The sequence below is a fragment of the Cupressus sempervirens genome, chromosome 2 (assembly GCF_028749045.1).
Source record: "Cupressus sempervirens isolate cs-2001-9-10 chromosome 2, ASM2874904v1, whole genome shotgun sequence".
Classification (NCBI taxonomy): Eukaryota; Viridiplantae; Streptophyta; class Pinopsida; order Cupressales; family Cupressaceae; genus Cupressus; species Cupressus sempervirens.
In genome coordinates this window covers 772,992,779-773,009,378 of record NC_143119.1, presented here as the reverse complement: position 1 = coordinate 773,009,378, position 16,600 = coordinate 772,992,779, and the positions used below count along the sequence as shown (strand labels likewise).

Genomic DNA, 16,600 nt, shown 5'->3' with positions numbered 1-16,600 from the left:
CTTGGCATTGATGTTGGTTGTGGATTCAGATTATCCACAAGGATTCCAATGTGGCCATAGTTGTATTCTACTTGTATTAGGATTCATGTCAAATCCATACTCTTGATAATGTGCTTGGTTGAGTGATTTTAATACTTGGTGTTTTATTATTTCTCATTAAACCCTTGTTGTTATTTCATGCACACTAAGATTCATGTAGAATCTGTACTCTTGGATTTAGGTCGTTTGAGTGAGCTCATGATGTTTGGTGTTTTGTTGCCTTATTGGGATTTGTGTAGAATATGTACTCCTAGGTTTAGGTCGATTGAGTGAGTTCATGATGCTTGGTGATTTATTGCCTTGCTGGGATTCATGTTGAGTCCATACTCTCGGATATAGACCGACTAAGTGATATTGTTGTACTTGTATCATTATTGCATTTCTCATATCCAAATCTTGCATTGATTTTATGTGAATATATTTGTGAAGCTAGTTGTGCCCTTATACAAGCACATGCGTATGAGTATGATAGGATCTTGCGAGACCCGAGGGATTGTTCATTTAGGGGTTGGTTTGGAAACTTGTATTGCCTTTGGGCCCTCATCCTGTGATGAACATGGGTGTGTAGGGTAGACGTGTGAAGTGGCTTCTATTGTTACCCTAGATAACATCTTTGACAAGATAAATGTGAAGGAGTTTCTAATAAGTGATAACTAAATGAATTAATGGGTAATAAAACTAAGATAAGATAAGAAAATACCTATACGGGCTGATCCAAGGGTATGTGTTTGTACGAGTTTTCTGAGGGTAGGTGTTTGTACGAGTTTACTGAGGACACAATGTGATGACCTTCCAAGGGAGAATTTCTGCATGATGTTTAGCTTGGGCTTTCAAATGCCAGGCAAATTACACTCCACTAGAGTCCCTACATAGTTATCCTATAGAGGTTTTGACCAGTGACTTGATGTACTGCATTGTCTCATGATCATATAGATGTTGGTATCATGTCCTTGATTGGTGTGTGTTAGCCATGGGTGATTATATAATGTGATTATGTTCGGTTCATTATCTCCATGAGCACGACGTGTATGGACCTACGAGTACCACGTGGTTGGGAGGCAGAGCTACCTATACCACTACTGGGGATTGGTGTACAAAGATGGTCTACTTCCAGTTTGAGGCCGATGCCAGATATTCACTTGGTACTCCGGTGTATCCAGAGTATGTTTTCTTGTGATCTATGCTTTACTTTGGATGCATTTGATATCATGTTTAGATGATGATTAGTACACTACTAGATGCATTCCTTTTCATGATGTTGTATCATATTGCTAGATGATGTTTCTTACCACTGCTTTGGATTAGTGATGCTATTGGTAGATTAACATGTTGGATGTACTTGTTCTTATGATGTTAATTGATGGTTATTGGTAAGATCAATCTCATGACACAACCATAACTATCTTGTTAGAAATTTGAGATTCATGCTCGAGAGTATGGTTAGGGCCTTAAGGTCTCATGATACCATTATGATAGGGAGGAAGCGAGCACAGTTTATTTTATCCTTTTATATCTCTTTGATAGACTCGTTTCATTGTAATGTTGCTTATACTCATTTTGTAGATCGATGCTGTTGATTAGATAGTTGTATATGATTGCAATGTGTATTTTGATTGATTCAAGTTCTTAGAACTACTTTCTTTCTCTCGAGTGATCATTCCTCAAATTATGTGGATCCAATACTCCTCATTATGAAGGTTTCATATTTTTATGCATTTTTTTCTTGCATTGTTGATGCGTCGTTAGCATTTCTTGCATGGGAAGAGAAGTCTCTCTCACAAGAATGTATTCTCTCACACGAGCATACATTATCTCATGTGAGTGTGCATTGTCTCTCATGAGTGTGTACTTCCTTGCGCGACAAAACAAAGTCTCACACACATCTAATGGGGAAACTCCTGCGGCTCATTGGGAAATCTTGTGCGAGAGAAAATCTTGACTCACACGAGCATCTTGGCTATTTTCTCACATGAAAAATAGTGAGTGTTTGTACACACCTCGAGGAGATGTGAATTATGGTTTTGATTACCTTTTTGGGTCCTGCATCTTCCCATAGAAAACAAATCAGCTATAAGGTGAATTAAATATATCATTTAATTCCTTATACTTAAGATGTATTTTAATATATGTGATGATTCATTTGAGATAGGTTCCAGAACTCTTTGAGTTATGATAATGATTCTAGAAAATTTCAAGGCTTCAGAAATTCAGACTTAGTCAGATTTCAGGGCTTCAAGATTTCAGACTTAGCCAATTTTAGGATTCAACATTTGTCTTTCAACATGGTGTCCAATAGATGAGTGTGTTGGAAGCATGAATGTTGATGATACTTCTATGGGGGAGTATTGTAGAAACATGATTATATCATTATGATGATGATATGTTACATTCATGACTATGTTTTTCATTGATGTCAACATAGCAGTTTTATGTGGTATTTGACAGAAGAACAATGATAAAGATTAAGTTGGTACGGACAAATAGTTGAGCATTTTCACTAAGCGAGATTAAAGGGAGATAATACTAAGTGTCTAGTATATGCAACTAACCTCAGAAGCATAAGATATTAAGTTTGGAAGAAGTTATGCAAGTTTCAATGAAGATTGTTCTGAGATAGAGTTTACAGAAGCATGTTCTAGTAAACTTGTTATATCTTCTAGTAGAGTTGTTATTTTGAGAAGCCGAAGTTAAAGATGTGAAGAAGACATTCTAGAGATGATGTAGCTAAGCTCGTTTGTTATAATGTTACATGTACGGAAAGTTATTCAAGTTACAAGGTGAAAGATTAATGTTATCGCTAAGTGTAACGTTTTCTTAATGAGGTCCTATAATAATTAACTGAGAAGGTTTAATAGCTGACTCAAGGAATTGTTTTATGGATTTAGTATAAAGGAAGGATATTTTCCTTTGTTATGTATGAATGCATATGCAATGTATGAATGATTGCAAGAAGCACGAAGAGCGGAATGCGAAGATAAGCAAAGCAGAGAAAATTTGAAGAGAACTTCATTGCTGAGGTTTTATTGTGAGATTCGAGGTTTGATATTTGGATTCGAGGTTCATGACCTGGTCTACAAGCTCTAACAGTGATTGATCCAGTTGACAAGACAGAGAAAAGAAGTCAAAGAACAATACCGACAATTATTCTACAAGGAATAGTTGAAAGATTAGTTGGACAGTGAGTTCAGTGGTCTTGCCCCATAAGCTATTGGACAGTGGGTCCTTTTTCCTTCTACAACTCCTAACAGGGTTGGAATCTCCTAATAGGGATTTAAAGTCTCCTAATAGGGACTCATATGTACTAAATGTTGTAATAGACTCCTAACAAGGTCCATCCTCTAACAAGGAATATTTATATTGGTACATCATCTTGTGGGCATCATTCCCATCGAGGTTTTCCCTCTAATCAAGGGTTTCCCTCGTTAACATATCTGGTGTAATGTGCATGTTAGTATGGTTGTTGTTTACTTTGATTGAATGGTTAAGATTATTTAAGGTTGATAATTATTGGATAACTAATTCACCCCCACTAGTTATCTTGGTGGACTATTGTTTCTAACAAAGTGGTTATAACTTTGAGCCCTTGTCTTGTACACGACCGTTTGATGGTCTCTACTTGCAGTTCTTCATTATGATATGATTAATCGAAATGGACTTGTATGTCTAACCATGCTAGGAACTTTTACTTTGGGTTTTAAAAATTACATCCCCTTGGTATATTCTCATGATTCCTGTGATCTTTGGTTCGTAAGTTATGGTTTAGTGCTTGGGGATCTTTAGAAGTGTTTGTGAGATGTTTGCTGGTGTAGGTGAACATGTGAGTTGATCCATGTTCCCTATTCCTATTACCTTGTTTAGATGTTTCATTTTTGCACTTGATTACTTTATGTTGTTGTTAAGTAACTTATCTTAAGAAAAAAAAAATTTAGTGCATGTTTTATCCTTGTGTTCCAAGGATCTCCGGGTGGGGCATTACATAATTAATTAGAGCAACATATGCAAGCGTGCCTAAAGCAATTAAAATACATGCTCTAAACAAAATGTAATGCCAACAACTCAAAGCAAGTTAAATTAGATTAATAAAGAATAGATGTAAGTGTGTCTAATCTAATAAATAGTGCTAAATTACAAAAGTAAATGCAAATTATGTATAAATACTTAGGTTGAGGACAACATATGTGTGACTTCAATGAACATTCCCAAATTTGGATAGGCTCTTATCTAGAAGTGATACCTATTTGTCTTTACAATACCTCAAAATCAATACATATCTACATTATGTATGTTGTTCATGCCTTAGGGATCATTATTTTGTGGAATTAAATAATGTTGGAATTTATAAATGCTAAAATTTACCAATTTAGGAAGTTTTAAATCTTGAAAATGATTTTTGGAATATGGTTGGAAACATTTGGCTCACCTAGAAGATGAATGAGAAGATGCATTTTCTATGTTTGGTCCCTAAAAAAGTAATTGGAATACTACCCAAAGGTTGCATTTTTTTGTATTTTTTTTTTTCAATTCAAAAGTAAATCCATAGCCATTTGAAAAAGAGGTGTCCTAGAGTAGTCCAAATTCGAACATCAAAGAATATTTATTGCACAAAACCCTAAATGGTGGCTTAGAATAAGAAGTTCTTCATGTCACCGCATATGATTCCATTGAAGGCACTCTAGTGATTATATTTGATAACTCAATCCATGTTGTTAAAGGGTAAAAATCTATGCAATATATCTAAAAATAGATTTAAAGATTTCTAAAATCCTGTGACTCTAGATTATATTAAAAAAGTTGTTTTGGATAAGATAAACTCGTCCTCATTTACACCTACGTTTTCCCATTCTGCTTCACTTCATTTTGGCTCTGCTTAATCTGCATATATCCTCCACAAATTTCTCCATATTCACCTTTACATTACTTCTTTTCAGAAATGTACATAACAAATCGATCAAGCATCTCAACAAACCTATCATTACATTTTTGCAAAAAATGTGCAAAAATGTTAAAGGGATAATTTCTTCACTATTGGAAGTTCTTTATCACAAATTTGATGCCTCATTAATCAATGATTTGAAACAACACATATTTGAGGGGAGAATTTATTGGAATTTGTTGTCTCAATTGTGTGGCTTATCCTTCTCCTTTTATGTGGATTCTTCTAAATTTGAAACACTTTGCCTTGGATTGGTTGTAACAACTTTAGAAATCTCAATTTATGTATCCAAAATAGTTGATAGGTTATTGTCCTCTTTACTTTTGGATTCAAACCCTAGTAGATGTTGTAGATGCCAATTTTTTAAAGGTGTATCTCTGTCAGATGCCATCTGTATTTAGGTGCATCCATTCCAATTCCAATCACAAGGTTTTAGGTGGAAGATTCAAATTTTTTTTTTGGGGTAAAATTAGAATATGGAAAAATCTATTCTCTTTTCATTCTTAGAAACAAACAAGGAATTAGAAAATTCTCGTATTTACAAATGCTAATTCCAACCTAATTCCATGAAATAAACGAGCCCAAAAGAATTACAAAAATCACAACCTTAGGGTCCTATTTGCATTTATAGATTTATTGTTTCAACATGTATATATGATACAGCTTCATGCACGCCTCTCTTCTTTGGTCCACTTATGTTTTCCTTGCCTTTTGGTCTACTATACACACTATCAAGATTTATAGATATCATTAGAGGGCTTTTTACTAGTTAGGGAACAAATTCTCTTAAGTCAACTCTTCAAAAATGACAACTATACAATTGTGTAAATGATCAATAAAACTAAGCTTCAGTTGCAAAAATGCTCCTCGAATGAATATGGATATATCTAGATTTGTTTTGATATACAAATGAAAGTGTTCGTAATACACTTTTCTTCTTTAATATGACATGTGAATTACACTTAGATATTCAAATAAATACAATTGAATTATTTTAACCATAATATGACACTTGAATTATTCTTAGGGCTCTTTTGGTTGCTAGAATATGATTTAGGAATTGGATTTTGAACTCTTTGATTTGGGATTTTGGAACTTGAAATCTAGATTACGATTTTTGGAATTTATTTTGGGACTGTTTGGTTCAAACTTAAAAATATTTGATATTTAGAATTTGTTATTCCAAGCCCATTTGGTTCAAAATACGAATATATGGTTCAAAAAATGAGTGTAAAAGTTACAGGGAGAAAGGCGATTCATATCTCCAATTTTTTCAAGGACCTATTCATGATACTTCCAACTCCGCACATGCCAAAAATGTCAATGTTCATTGCAAAATAAAAATTCAAAAAATAGTTAAAAGAAAGATGAAAGGATTTAGATATGTGCGGTACTAGTTATTTTATTTAATCCAAACATATGAGCAAGTAATAATGAAAATTTTTCCCCCCATTTTAAAAAATAAATTTCAAAAAATTTCTGCAATAATAGGTGCCCCCAAATGGGCATCCGGGTATGAAAGCCAATTAAATTTTACTTTAGTTGAAATCCTCATTTTCAAAAAATGGGATTTAAAATGGGAATTAAAACAAGAATTCTAAATAACAAGTATTTTGAGGAATTTAGAATTCTTGTTTTGGGGGTCAAATGGGAATACTGGATTCTACTTTTCTCGATTCTAATTCTAATTGTGCGGACCCAAACAATAGATTAGAATTTTTCTAGAATCTCAAATGCCAATTCCATTCTAATTCCAACTACCAAATAGACCCTTAGATATTCCAATAGATACAACATAGTGATTTTAACTAGATAATATTTGTGTAAAACCTATACTCCACCATACAAAATGAATGTTCACCTATAATTGATTAGCCCATCAATAAAATGAATGTTCATCATTCCTTAGAACTCTAAAAAAAAAATTGTGAACTGTTTCATAATGTTTTCCCCCTTTTAAAAGTTTTTTTGAGAAAAATCAAAAGAGTAAATTGCATGTTTATGAAGGGAAAACGTGTTTTTTCTTGTTGTCAGTGGGCATTAGTTTTGTTCCTATCGCCATGCTTACGGTGCAGCAAAATTTAATGTTGGCCAAAAACGATGCGCTTTGGTGGCATTTGTGTTGTGTAGCGATTGCGATAAGTGTAGGAGTTTCGACGCGGCTCGTTTTTTCCCACTTGATAATTTAGAGTGGATAAGGTTCTGAATGCTGTGTTAAAGTGGCGGAGGCAGTCTTCAATTTGTTTGTACCAGAGAAGATTGCTCAGATGTATTTTTTTTGGCAAAACGGAGGAAGACATAGATGTTCATATGTTATCTTATAACAGTTGCCCCTGTTTCGGTCCAGTGGTGATTATCAACAAGTATAGGGTTGCAGGATCAGTCACAGGGAGGAAGCAGAGCAATGCCTTTGTTTGTTGTCCATGCAAATATAATTCTACAATGGTCAAATGTTATGGGAGCTATGGCTATAAGTACTACGACAACTACAGTGTTGATTACTATGACGAAGATTTTGATTTTGATTCTGATGGATATTGCAGCGAGAATGTGAGTTCAATGTTCTGTACCAACATTTTATATCTTCTGTTTTTTGTTTTCTTATGTTATAGATATTGCTGGCATGCCACATTTAGTGTTTTCCATAAACATAGACATTTTCATCAACATTTAAATGTTTTTGGGGTTTGAATGTTATGGATATTGCCGAATTTTGAGTTTTGGGTGACTGGGTGCCTTTATTTTGATGTGGGGAATGTATTTGAACCTTTTAAGCTTCGTACATAGTTTGAATTTTGTATGAGCGAGTTATTTTAAGCTATGTTGCCTTTGGGGTATTTGAATCTGAGTTGTATGTTAAAGGGGTTTGTTTTTTTAACTGTTGGGAGTTGGCTTTATAGTGCTGGATGAATGCGTTGTGCTAGGTTGCGAAGGGGCCTTTGTCATGGTGAGGGGAATCGAACCTGAGTTTCAGATTTCGGAGATTGGGGTTTCCGTGGTTTTCGAAGTTCTTACTTATTTTGATTGACATTTCTCGGGAGGTGTTCCAATTTATCTCCAGTTTGATTTCTTGTCAACTAGTATCTGTATTTATCTCCTTTTCAGTATCTATATACTTGTCAAGAAATATTTTCTGCATTGGGTTTAAATTTTTTGCTTTGTGATGCGTCCACTAGCGAGTCCTGACACATCTATTTCTGAAGCAAAATGATCCCGTGATAAACATGTGGTTTCAGCTGCAATTTTACTGGAAATGGCATCTGAGAGTAGGAGCAAAAGATCCTCAGAAAACTAGTTAAAATCAATGTTACCTGGAGACTCGTCTCACACCACATCTCCAATATTGGAGATTTTACTGCAGTCTGCCCTTGTATCCAAACTTTTCCAACTCAAAATTGACATCTCCTGTAAGAAAACTTTAGACAAAATGTGTTAAAACTTAAAAGGTTAAAAAGCAAGGCAACTAAATTAAAAAAGCCTGCATAATGTTTCATGCTCACATGTCTGAGGATGCAGAAATCTATGTAAATTAATAGTGATTAGATTTACCGATAGTGTAGAGTCTAGATTTTTTGAGGAGGACATAAACAATTGTATGACTGATTTCCTGTCATTGTAATGTTCTAAAGAGAAATTACCTTTACTATTTAAGGCCTTGTGCAACTGATTTACAATTCTTGTTTTTGAAGATCTTTGTCACAAATTTTTATGGAAATTATGATATTACATTAAAGTTTTTTTCTCTCCGAGTATCCTGTCTCCTACTTGAAAATTAACCATATCGGTGCTGGTACCAGTCTCCGATGTCTCCAAGAACTTGCATCTCCTCATAACTATGGTTATAATCTTTCATTTTCTACAACTTCATGGTCATGACCCCCATCTCCTGCTTTAGTCCCGGGGAAGAGTTACAAACTTCTAGCTCTATCATTCCTCTGCCTCCAGCTGCCACTCAAAGTCTAGTGCCACCAATTTTGGTTATAATCTTTCATTTTCTAGAACTTCACGGTCATCTCCTGCTTTAGCCCCAGGGAAGAGTTACAAACTTCTAGCTCTATCACTCTCCTCCCTGCAGCTGCCATTTAAGTCTAATGCCACCAATTTTATTATGTCACTGTCTGCACCTCTTCATACTGTAAAATCCAGGTAACCTCTTCAGCCATCTGACAGTAGTGAGTCGGGGTTGCTGTATTTACCCAGAGACACAGGGTTGTCAATAGACAAGCCATTTCAAATGAGGGCACTTGAGGAAACAAAGTTGGACATAACTATATTATGAAATACTGTTCAAAGAAGATCTGGTCAGTACAGGGATGGGATCCTTGCCCTATCCTGGGTGTTGCAGCTGATGATTTCCCTGCAGGCCCAAAGATTCCAAAAGAATTGGCTAACTACTTGAACACAAAAACAATCAGAGATAAATCTGAAACTTTAATTGTTTGCGTGGGATCTACATAAACACTGTGTTCAGCATCCACATACTGTTATGAACTAACATTATTTATAGAGAATCAGTCAGAATTGAGCTGAATCTCATTATCTACCAGCTTCATAACAAACATTAAGCTAAATTATACCCACTTGAAATTGAGGTTCACTGAAATGTTTGATTTCAATGCTTGTTTGTTTTCTTGCATTAAGAATGTATACAAAAAGAAGTGAAATATTTGGTTTTTAACTTATTTTTTCATTCTAGCAGTGATCTGTAATCTCCCTAGTTTTGCATGCTTGCTTTTCCTGGCAGCTTGCTATACCGTAGAACTATACTATAAATTGATAGAGTGATTCTAGGCTGTGCTAGAATTAGTTTTATGGAAGTGCTGTAAGGAGAGTAAATTTTTTAATTCTACTTACAAGGTGGAAGCAAGTGTAAAAAGAAAAAGGTATGATAACCACACAAAGCCAATTTTGTCACAAGGCAGGTCACACTACTGCTGCCTGCCAATTGAAAAGGGAAAGCAAAAGATTTGGAGAAGGAAGGATTCCTGTGAGATAGTGTAATTAGGCTTGCCAAATGGCCAATAAGGAAATAAGGAAAATGTGGTAGATTGCCCCGTTGAAGTCAGAGATGGTTCTAGTGTCACCATTCAGGAATCCCATGGCAGGTTGTCTTTTTCTCATCAAACAAAGAGAAAGGAAAATTGGAGATTTCTTCCCCTTGAGCTGGTAAGCTTAGAAGGGGATTTTCTTAGCCCAAAGTTTGAGCTGGCTGCCCTTTTCTGCTCCTTGGGAAAAGGAAAGCAGAGATCTTGTTAAATCCAGCAGCAACCATACTAAAGGAAAATGCACTGTAGGCTTTAGGAGCTGACTGGAATTCTTTGGATTCGGGCTACCTTTAATGGCGTAGCGATATATGTTTGAAGTCTCAGCTACTTGTTTGGGACTGTTTATTTGATTTAGCTTATTGCAGTGTGCTGTTAAATTTGCACTGGTTTCAATCTTGTTGGTTGGAATGTATCCTTCTTTGTAAAAGGGTTTGAGTCCTTTCAATAACCCACCTTTCCCTCAATTAAAAAAATTCACGATACATGTAGTTTAAATCTGTTGAAATATAGTTTCAGTCAGATCTGATTAAGGAAATATATATATATCGAATTCTGATCAGACCTGATAAACTACATTATGATTCATTGCCTTGCTCAGATTGGGCATCTATCCGAATGCTCTATCTGATCTAAGATCTCCAAGATTCATAACTGCGATCATATGGATGATGACCATTATTTGTGTATCAAATATAGATATTGCTCTGAGATCGGGTCTGCATATTATGCACCCAGAAATGATTACTATGGAGAATTATATTGCCCGGAGGTTATCGGGCTATTAACCATAATCATATTGTGTTATCAAGAATCATGCCCACATAGGGACATGACCCTATGTGGCACATGCCACGTAGAGTCATGTCTCTACGTGATCATGACTTCTCCTTTTGATATTTATATTGATTTGATTGATTGAGAGAAAGCATCAATACAATCCATGTTATTATTTCAAGCATCTGCGATCTCAATATAAGTGTATTCCATTGTCATTAACCATCTTTGGGTTATACATCAGTACTGTAGACTGTAGTCTTGCACAGGCATGTAGTTCTGTTAGTGATTATTCTCATACATCTATCTGTTGACAGCACCATCCAGTGGAAGAGCATTAATAATCTGCACAATCATCTCAGAGATATATCAGTCACTATCTTATTCGAGTAAAGTCAGATTGTCAAAACAGATATCTGAGAATAAGCAAATAAGTATACTCTATCTAAAGATCTTACATTCCTTAACAAAATCTAATTTCGTTAAATATTTTCAATTGTCTCCTTCAATCGTCCCCACCTAGTTGGACTGTTGATCACCCAATTAGAGAGTGACTCCTTTTCCCTCTTGTTTAATTTTACCAAGGTGGTTGATAATCATGTTTTCAGGGAGTGCAACCAACTAGTAGATCTTTTTGCAAACTGCGGCATTCAAATTTAGGTATACAAAAAGGGCTGTTCAATGATTAATTTCCGTAGGAAGTGGCAGTTATCTCCCTTCATAAACAATGCAGCCCACAAATGTCCACTTCGTAATATTCCCTAGAATATGCCCTAATTCACAATTGCAATAGATTAGAGTTAGGGTTTACTAAATAAATGAGTTCTTTTTTTATACATTGCCAACACACACACACACACGTAAAGATTAAGGGATGTCATAATGCCAACATTTTTCACAAATAAATCAAGGTTATAATAAAGAGAATGTATCTTCATCATTATAAGCACTTTTTTTTTAAAAGAGGGTTAAACGCTTTGACTTGGAGCTATGAACCAGTGAGGCCACAAACAGGGGACCTCATCCCCATTAGATTTGTACCTTGATGGCAAGGATAACAACTCAACAACTTGACCATCACAACATGCCACTATTGGCAATTATTATAAGCACTTAAGTTGTATGTGAATTCCAATTATAGAAGATGTAGAGAAAGGTGGCATAGAGGAAAAAAGTAATAAGGACTCTATTTCTTTTCTTACGTGTACTTATTGAAAGTATGCACAAGTGAATAACTTAGATTCTAGGGCTAGTTTTGCTTTAGATTTTTTTTGTAGAATGTTTTCAGATGAAGATGCTTAGCTCATTGAACAAGAAAATCAGTCTATATAGCTATAAATTTAATTACATTTTTCCAGTGCATTAGATTGGAGATGGTATAATAAACATGTAAGCATCTCTTACAGCATTGAAATAGCAGTTGCCGTGTTATTGAAAAATGTCATAAGTTTTGTTGCCTAAAATATATATCTCTTTTTTCCTCTAATCTGTTTATTGTTTTTCAGGATCTTCTACCAAACATTGATAACTTGAAATCTGAGAATGCCAAATCAGTGGGAAGAACCTCTGATCCATTGTCACCGAGGGCTGTTGAAGCTCCATCTTGCCCCAAAAGAGAGCTGAAGCATGTAAATGGAAAGACAAATGTTCTTCCAATGCATGAAAGAACCCTATCCAGTTCAAAGGCTGATTCATCACTCCTGAAACCCATGTCTCTATCTCAGAAGGAACGGGAAAAGAGAGCCATCAACAACATTCAGCAGCAGAAACTAATACGTATTGCAATAGAAAAGATGAAATCCAAGCAGAAAATTATGTTTGAATCTTCTATGCCCAACGATGTGAAAACTTTTGCAGAAAGTATTTCAATGGAAAAGAAGAGGGCTGTTATAAATAAACATGTAAGCATTTCTCATCAGATGAATCTCCCAAAGCATTGAAACAGCATCTCTCATCAGATGAATCTCCCCCAGTATTGAAACAGCTCTCATCAGATGCATCTCTCACAGCACTGAAATGACATCTCTCATGAATCGAAGCACATCATTAATTTTGTTGGCTAAATAATTTATTTCTTTTTTCCACTAATTTGTTTACTGTTTTTCAGGATCATTTACCAGTCCTCAATAACTTGAACTCTGAGGATACCAAATCAGTGGAAAAAACCTCTGATCCTAGGTCACTGAGGGCATTTAAAGCTACATCTTGTTCCGAAAGAGAGCTGAAGCATGCAAAAGAAAAGACAAATGTTCTTCCAATGCATGAAACAAGCCTACCCCCATCTTTATCTCAGGAGAAAAGGGAAAATAGAGCCATTAAAAACATCCCGCAGAATAAACTAATTAGTATTGCAATGAAAAAGAAGAAATCCAAGCAGAAAACTCTATTTAAATCTTCTGTGCCCAAAGATGTTAAAACTCTTGCAGAAAGTACTTCAATTGAAAAGAAGAAAGGTGAGCAGAATATTATGCTTAAATCTTCCAAGCTTGAAGATTTGGGCACTCTTATGGAAAGAATTCCAGTGGGAAAGAAGAAAGCTGACCAGAACATTCTGTTAAAATCTGTCAAGTCCAAACATGCTGACCCTCTTTTGAAAAGTATTGCAAAGGAAAAGAAGAAATTGAATCAGAAAGTTTTGCTTAAATCTTCCAACGCCAAATATGTTGACCCTCTTCCAAAAAGTAGTGCAATGAAGAAGAAGACAGAGCAGAAAATTCTGCTTTTATCAAATGTTAAGCCTCTTACAGAAAATACTGCAATGAAGAAGAAGAAGAAGACAAAGCAGAAAAATATGCTTAAATCTTCTAAAGCTGGAGATGTTGGACTTCTTACAGAAAGACCCAAATGCATTAAGCCGATTATAGAAAGTATTGCAATGAAGAAGAAGACAGAGCAGAAAAAAATGCTTAAATCTTTCAAAGCTGGAGACGTTGGACTTCTTACAGGAAGATCTATGTTAACACATTCCAGAAGTCCAATCATGGATTTAGAGGTATTATTTCTTGATGCTTCTCTCAAATAAGATAAGACTTTCATTCTTGAGTTTTTTTTTCAGTCATACAGAATCTTATTCGAATATAATCTTGGCACTTCTTGCTTGTTCTGAGGTTGAGGATTGCTTTCTCTTTTGGTTCCGGGCAGATTAAAGCAGCTGATTTTGAGCAGATTAAAGCAGCTAATTTTGAGCAGATTAAACCAGCGAAGTTTGAAGATATCAGACGTTACAATATGACAAAGAAATTAGAATATGATACGGCAAAGCAGTTAGGATATGAAGCAAGATGTGGACCCTTAATTCAGTACTTGAAGAGCATGGGCTTTAAGGAGTTTCAGTTGGTTAGAATTTATGATAGGCGCAAATCTGCCCTACACAAAGAAGTAGAAGCTGTCCAGAGAAGATTAGATTTTTTATTAAGTGTGGGGGTAAAATCTGAGGACTTGGTGAAAATTATTACAAGGCATCCTCAAATATTGGAGTACACTGTTGATAGTAAAATAAAATCACACATTGATTTTTTGCGAAGCTTGGGTGTTCCTGCTTCCCGATTGGGTAGAGTACTTACAGCAGCTCCATCTTTGCTTTCATATAATGTGGAGCGTTCTTTGAAACCAAAAGTAAGATTTTTAACTGAGGAAGTTGGCATAAAGAGGAAGAATTTGGGAAAAATTGTGGTTCTTAGTCCTCAAATATTGATTCATAGTGTGGAAGGTTCAATGAAACGTAGGTTGGATTTTCTTTCAAAGGAGCTTGGAGCTTCGAAGGCTACTTTAGTGAAAATGGTCACAAAACACCCACAGCTTCTACGCTACAACATTAAAGATGGTATAAAGCCAAGAATTAATTTTTTAAGAAGCATTGGGATAAGTGATGCTGATATTTTGAAAGTTTTAACAAGGCTCACCCAGGTAACCTTTCAATTCATCACCTGGTTTGCCTGAGCTTTTTGGAGGAAAACCAATATGATGCAATACTGTAATGTTTACCTATTTACATCAGGAATAGATGATTTTATTTTTTGTTGACCCATTGTTGTCAAATTGATACCTGCTTTGCAGATTTTGTCTCTATCAGTGGAGAAGAGTCTGCGTCCCAAATACTTATATTTAGTCGAAGAACTCAACAGCGGGGTTCAGTCATTGGTAGCTAACCCTGCATATTTAAGTCTTTCACTTGAACAACGCATCTGGGCTCGTCACAGATTCTTGATTTCCTTGAACAGGGAACCAAGCGGCCCTTTCCCACTTACAGCCTTCCTTGTTGCAGATGATTCTTTTTGTGCACAGTGGGCTCACTCAACTCTTGAAGAGTACGAGGCATTTCGAAAAGAGTTGATACTAAGCAACTTGAAAAAGAAACTTTTAGAGAAGTATGGTTCTCGTCTGTAAGGAAATCCGTGGCATTCAGAGTGTTAATTTAAGTGATGCGACTCACCAAGCTCGACTGCCAAGGGTTTGACAGAAACAATTGCAAGATTACTTTCTGAAACACAAACCAAGGCATAGTGTTGCTGGTCATTGGAAATAAGGAGATCATTTGCATTTTGGATTGGTCCCAGAAACAAAACTATTCTAAATATGTTCCTTTGCAAAAAAAATGATTCCTACTGCTAGTTTATGTGAAGCTGCAACTTTGTTGTGCTTATGGGAGTTGCTATGCTAAATGACAGTCTCATTGCATAATTCATAGCTGTTACATTTGCCCTGCTCTGCTCAAACGGGACATGTCCCTTGAATACCACTTCAAGTGCCAAATGGACATAAGTTTGATGTGCTGACTAGAAATTGGTGTTGGGGTTCTGGTATGTGCGATAAATTGTGGTTTCATATCTAGTGGATGATTTTCACTGAAGTGCACTATGGAGTTTTCCGGTTTTCAAGAAAATAACTCATGGATTGGTGATAGATCAATGTGAATATTTTCTAACAGAGAACTGAGCCACAAAGCCAAGTTTCCAGGATTGCATTTTCAAGCAGTTCTTTCCTTCCTCAATCTTCAATTCAGATGGATGCATTGGATGCATTTGGTGACCACCACATGAGTAATATATTTTTAATATGGTCAGTATCAATCTTGGTTGGCTGTTGATTCTTTTTTGAGCATTATCAAGAGTGGGCCCAAAGGAACTTCTACAAGGGTTTTGTTTCTCACACACCAAATTGGTGTCTCCCAGTGACCTAAAAAGCTAAGTTTTAGATCTCAGGGATCTAGAATTTAATTTCCTTTGATGAGCATTGAGTTCATAATTTTAAGTTCTGCAAAAGTCCGAGTTTGAAATGGCCTGACCACAATAAGCCTCTGTGGCAAATGCTCAAACTAGCAAATATTTTTGTTCAGGTATGACAATATTGGAATTGTTCAGAGAAATGGTGAGAGGTTCTGTTTTGATTACCATCATCTATCAGCCGGCTAGCATAGGTATAAAATGCTAAGTTTCCATCAATAATATATTATCTGTTGGAGATTTTCTGAAGGTTGTGTTACTATCAGGATCCATGGCTGACAATTCATTTCTATGTACACCGATGTAAGTTTCCAGTGCTGACAAAAATCGATGAGATGGCTAGAGACGTAAAAAGAGTTAGTTAACTTAGTTTTATTATATGACGGGGAACCTAGACTTCCCTTTCCATTTCTAATATACATCATAGTCTATTTGATAGCGGGACTTGAATAACTTTTAACCTTGGGGATATGTGAATACAAAAAATTGAAAAACTAACATACCATTAAATAACTCTCTTATTGTTAGCTATTCCCACCACTTAAGTTGTAACATCCGGTTTTCTCGCATCTAAATTAACATCTAAC

At 35.6% G+C, this 16,600-nt stretch overlaps 1 protein-coding gene across 1 annotated transcript; it reads left to right on the top strand.

Annotated features, from left to right (window-relative positions):
- Positions 1-7,002: 7,002 nt before the first annotated feature.
- Positions 7,003-16,262, top strand: LOC149575751 (uncharacterized). Its single transcript, XM_089815543.1, has 5 exons — positions 7,003-7,522; positions 12,297-12,692; positions 12,899-13,783; positions 13,933-14,697; positions 14,848-16,262. The coding sequence occupies exons 1-5, from the start codon at positions 7,283-7,285 to the stop codon at positions 15,175-15,177; spliced, it is 2,616 nt and encodes an 871-aa protein (XP_089671669.1). The 5' UTR covers positions 7,003-7,282; the 3' UTR covers positions 15,178-16,262.
- Positions 16,263-16,600: the final 338 nt, after the last annotated feature.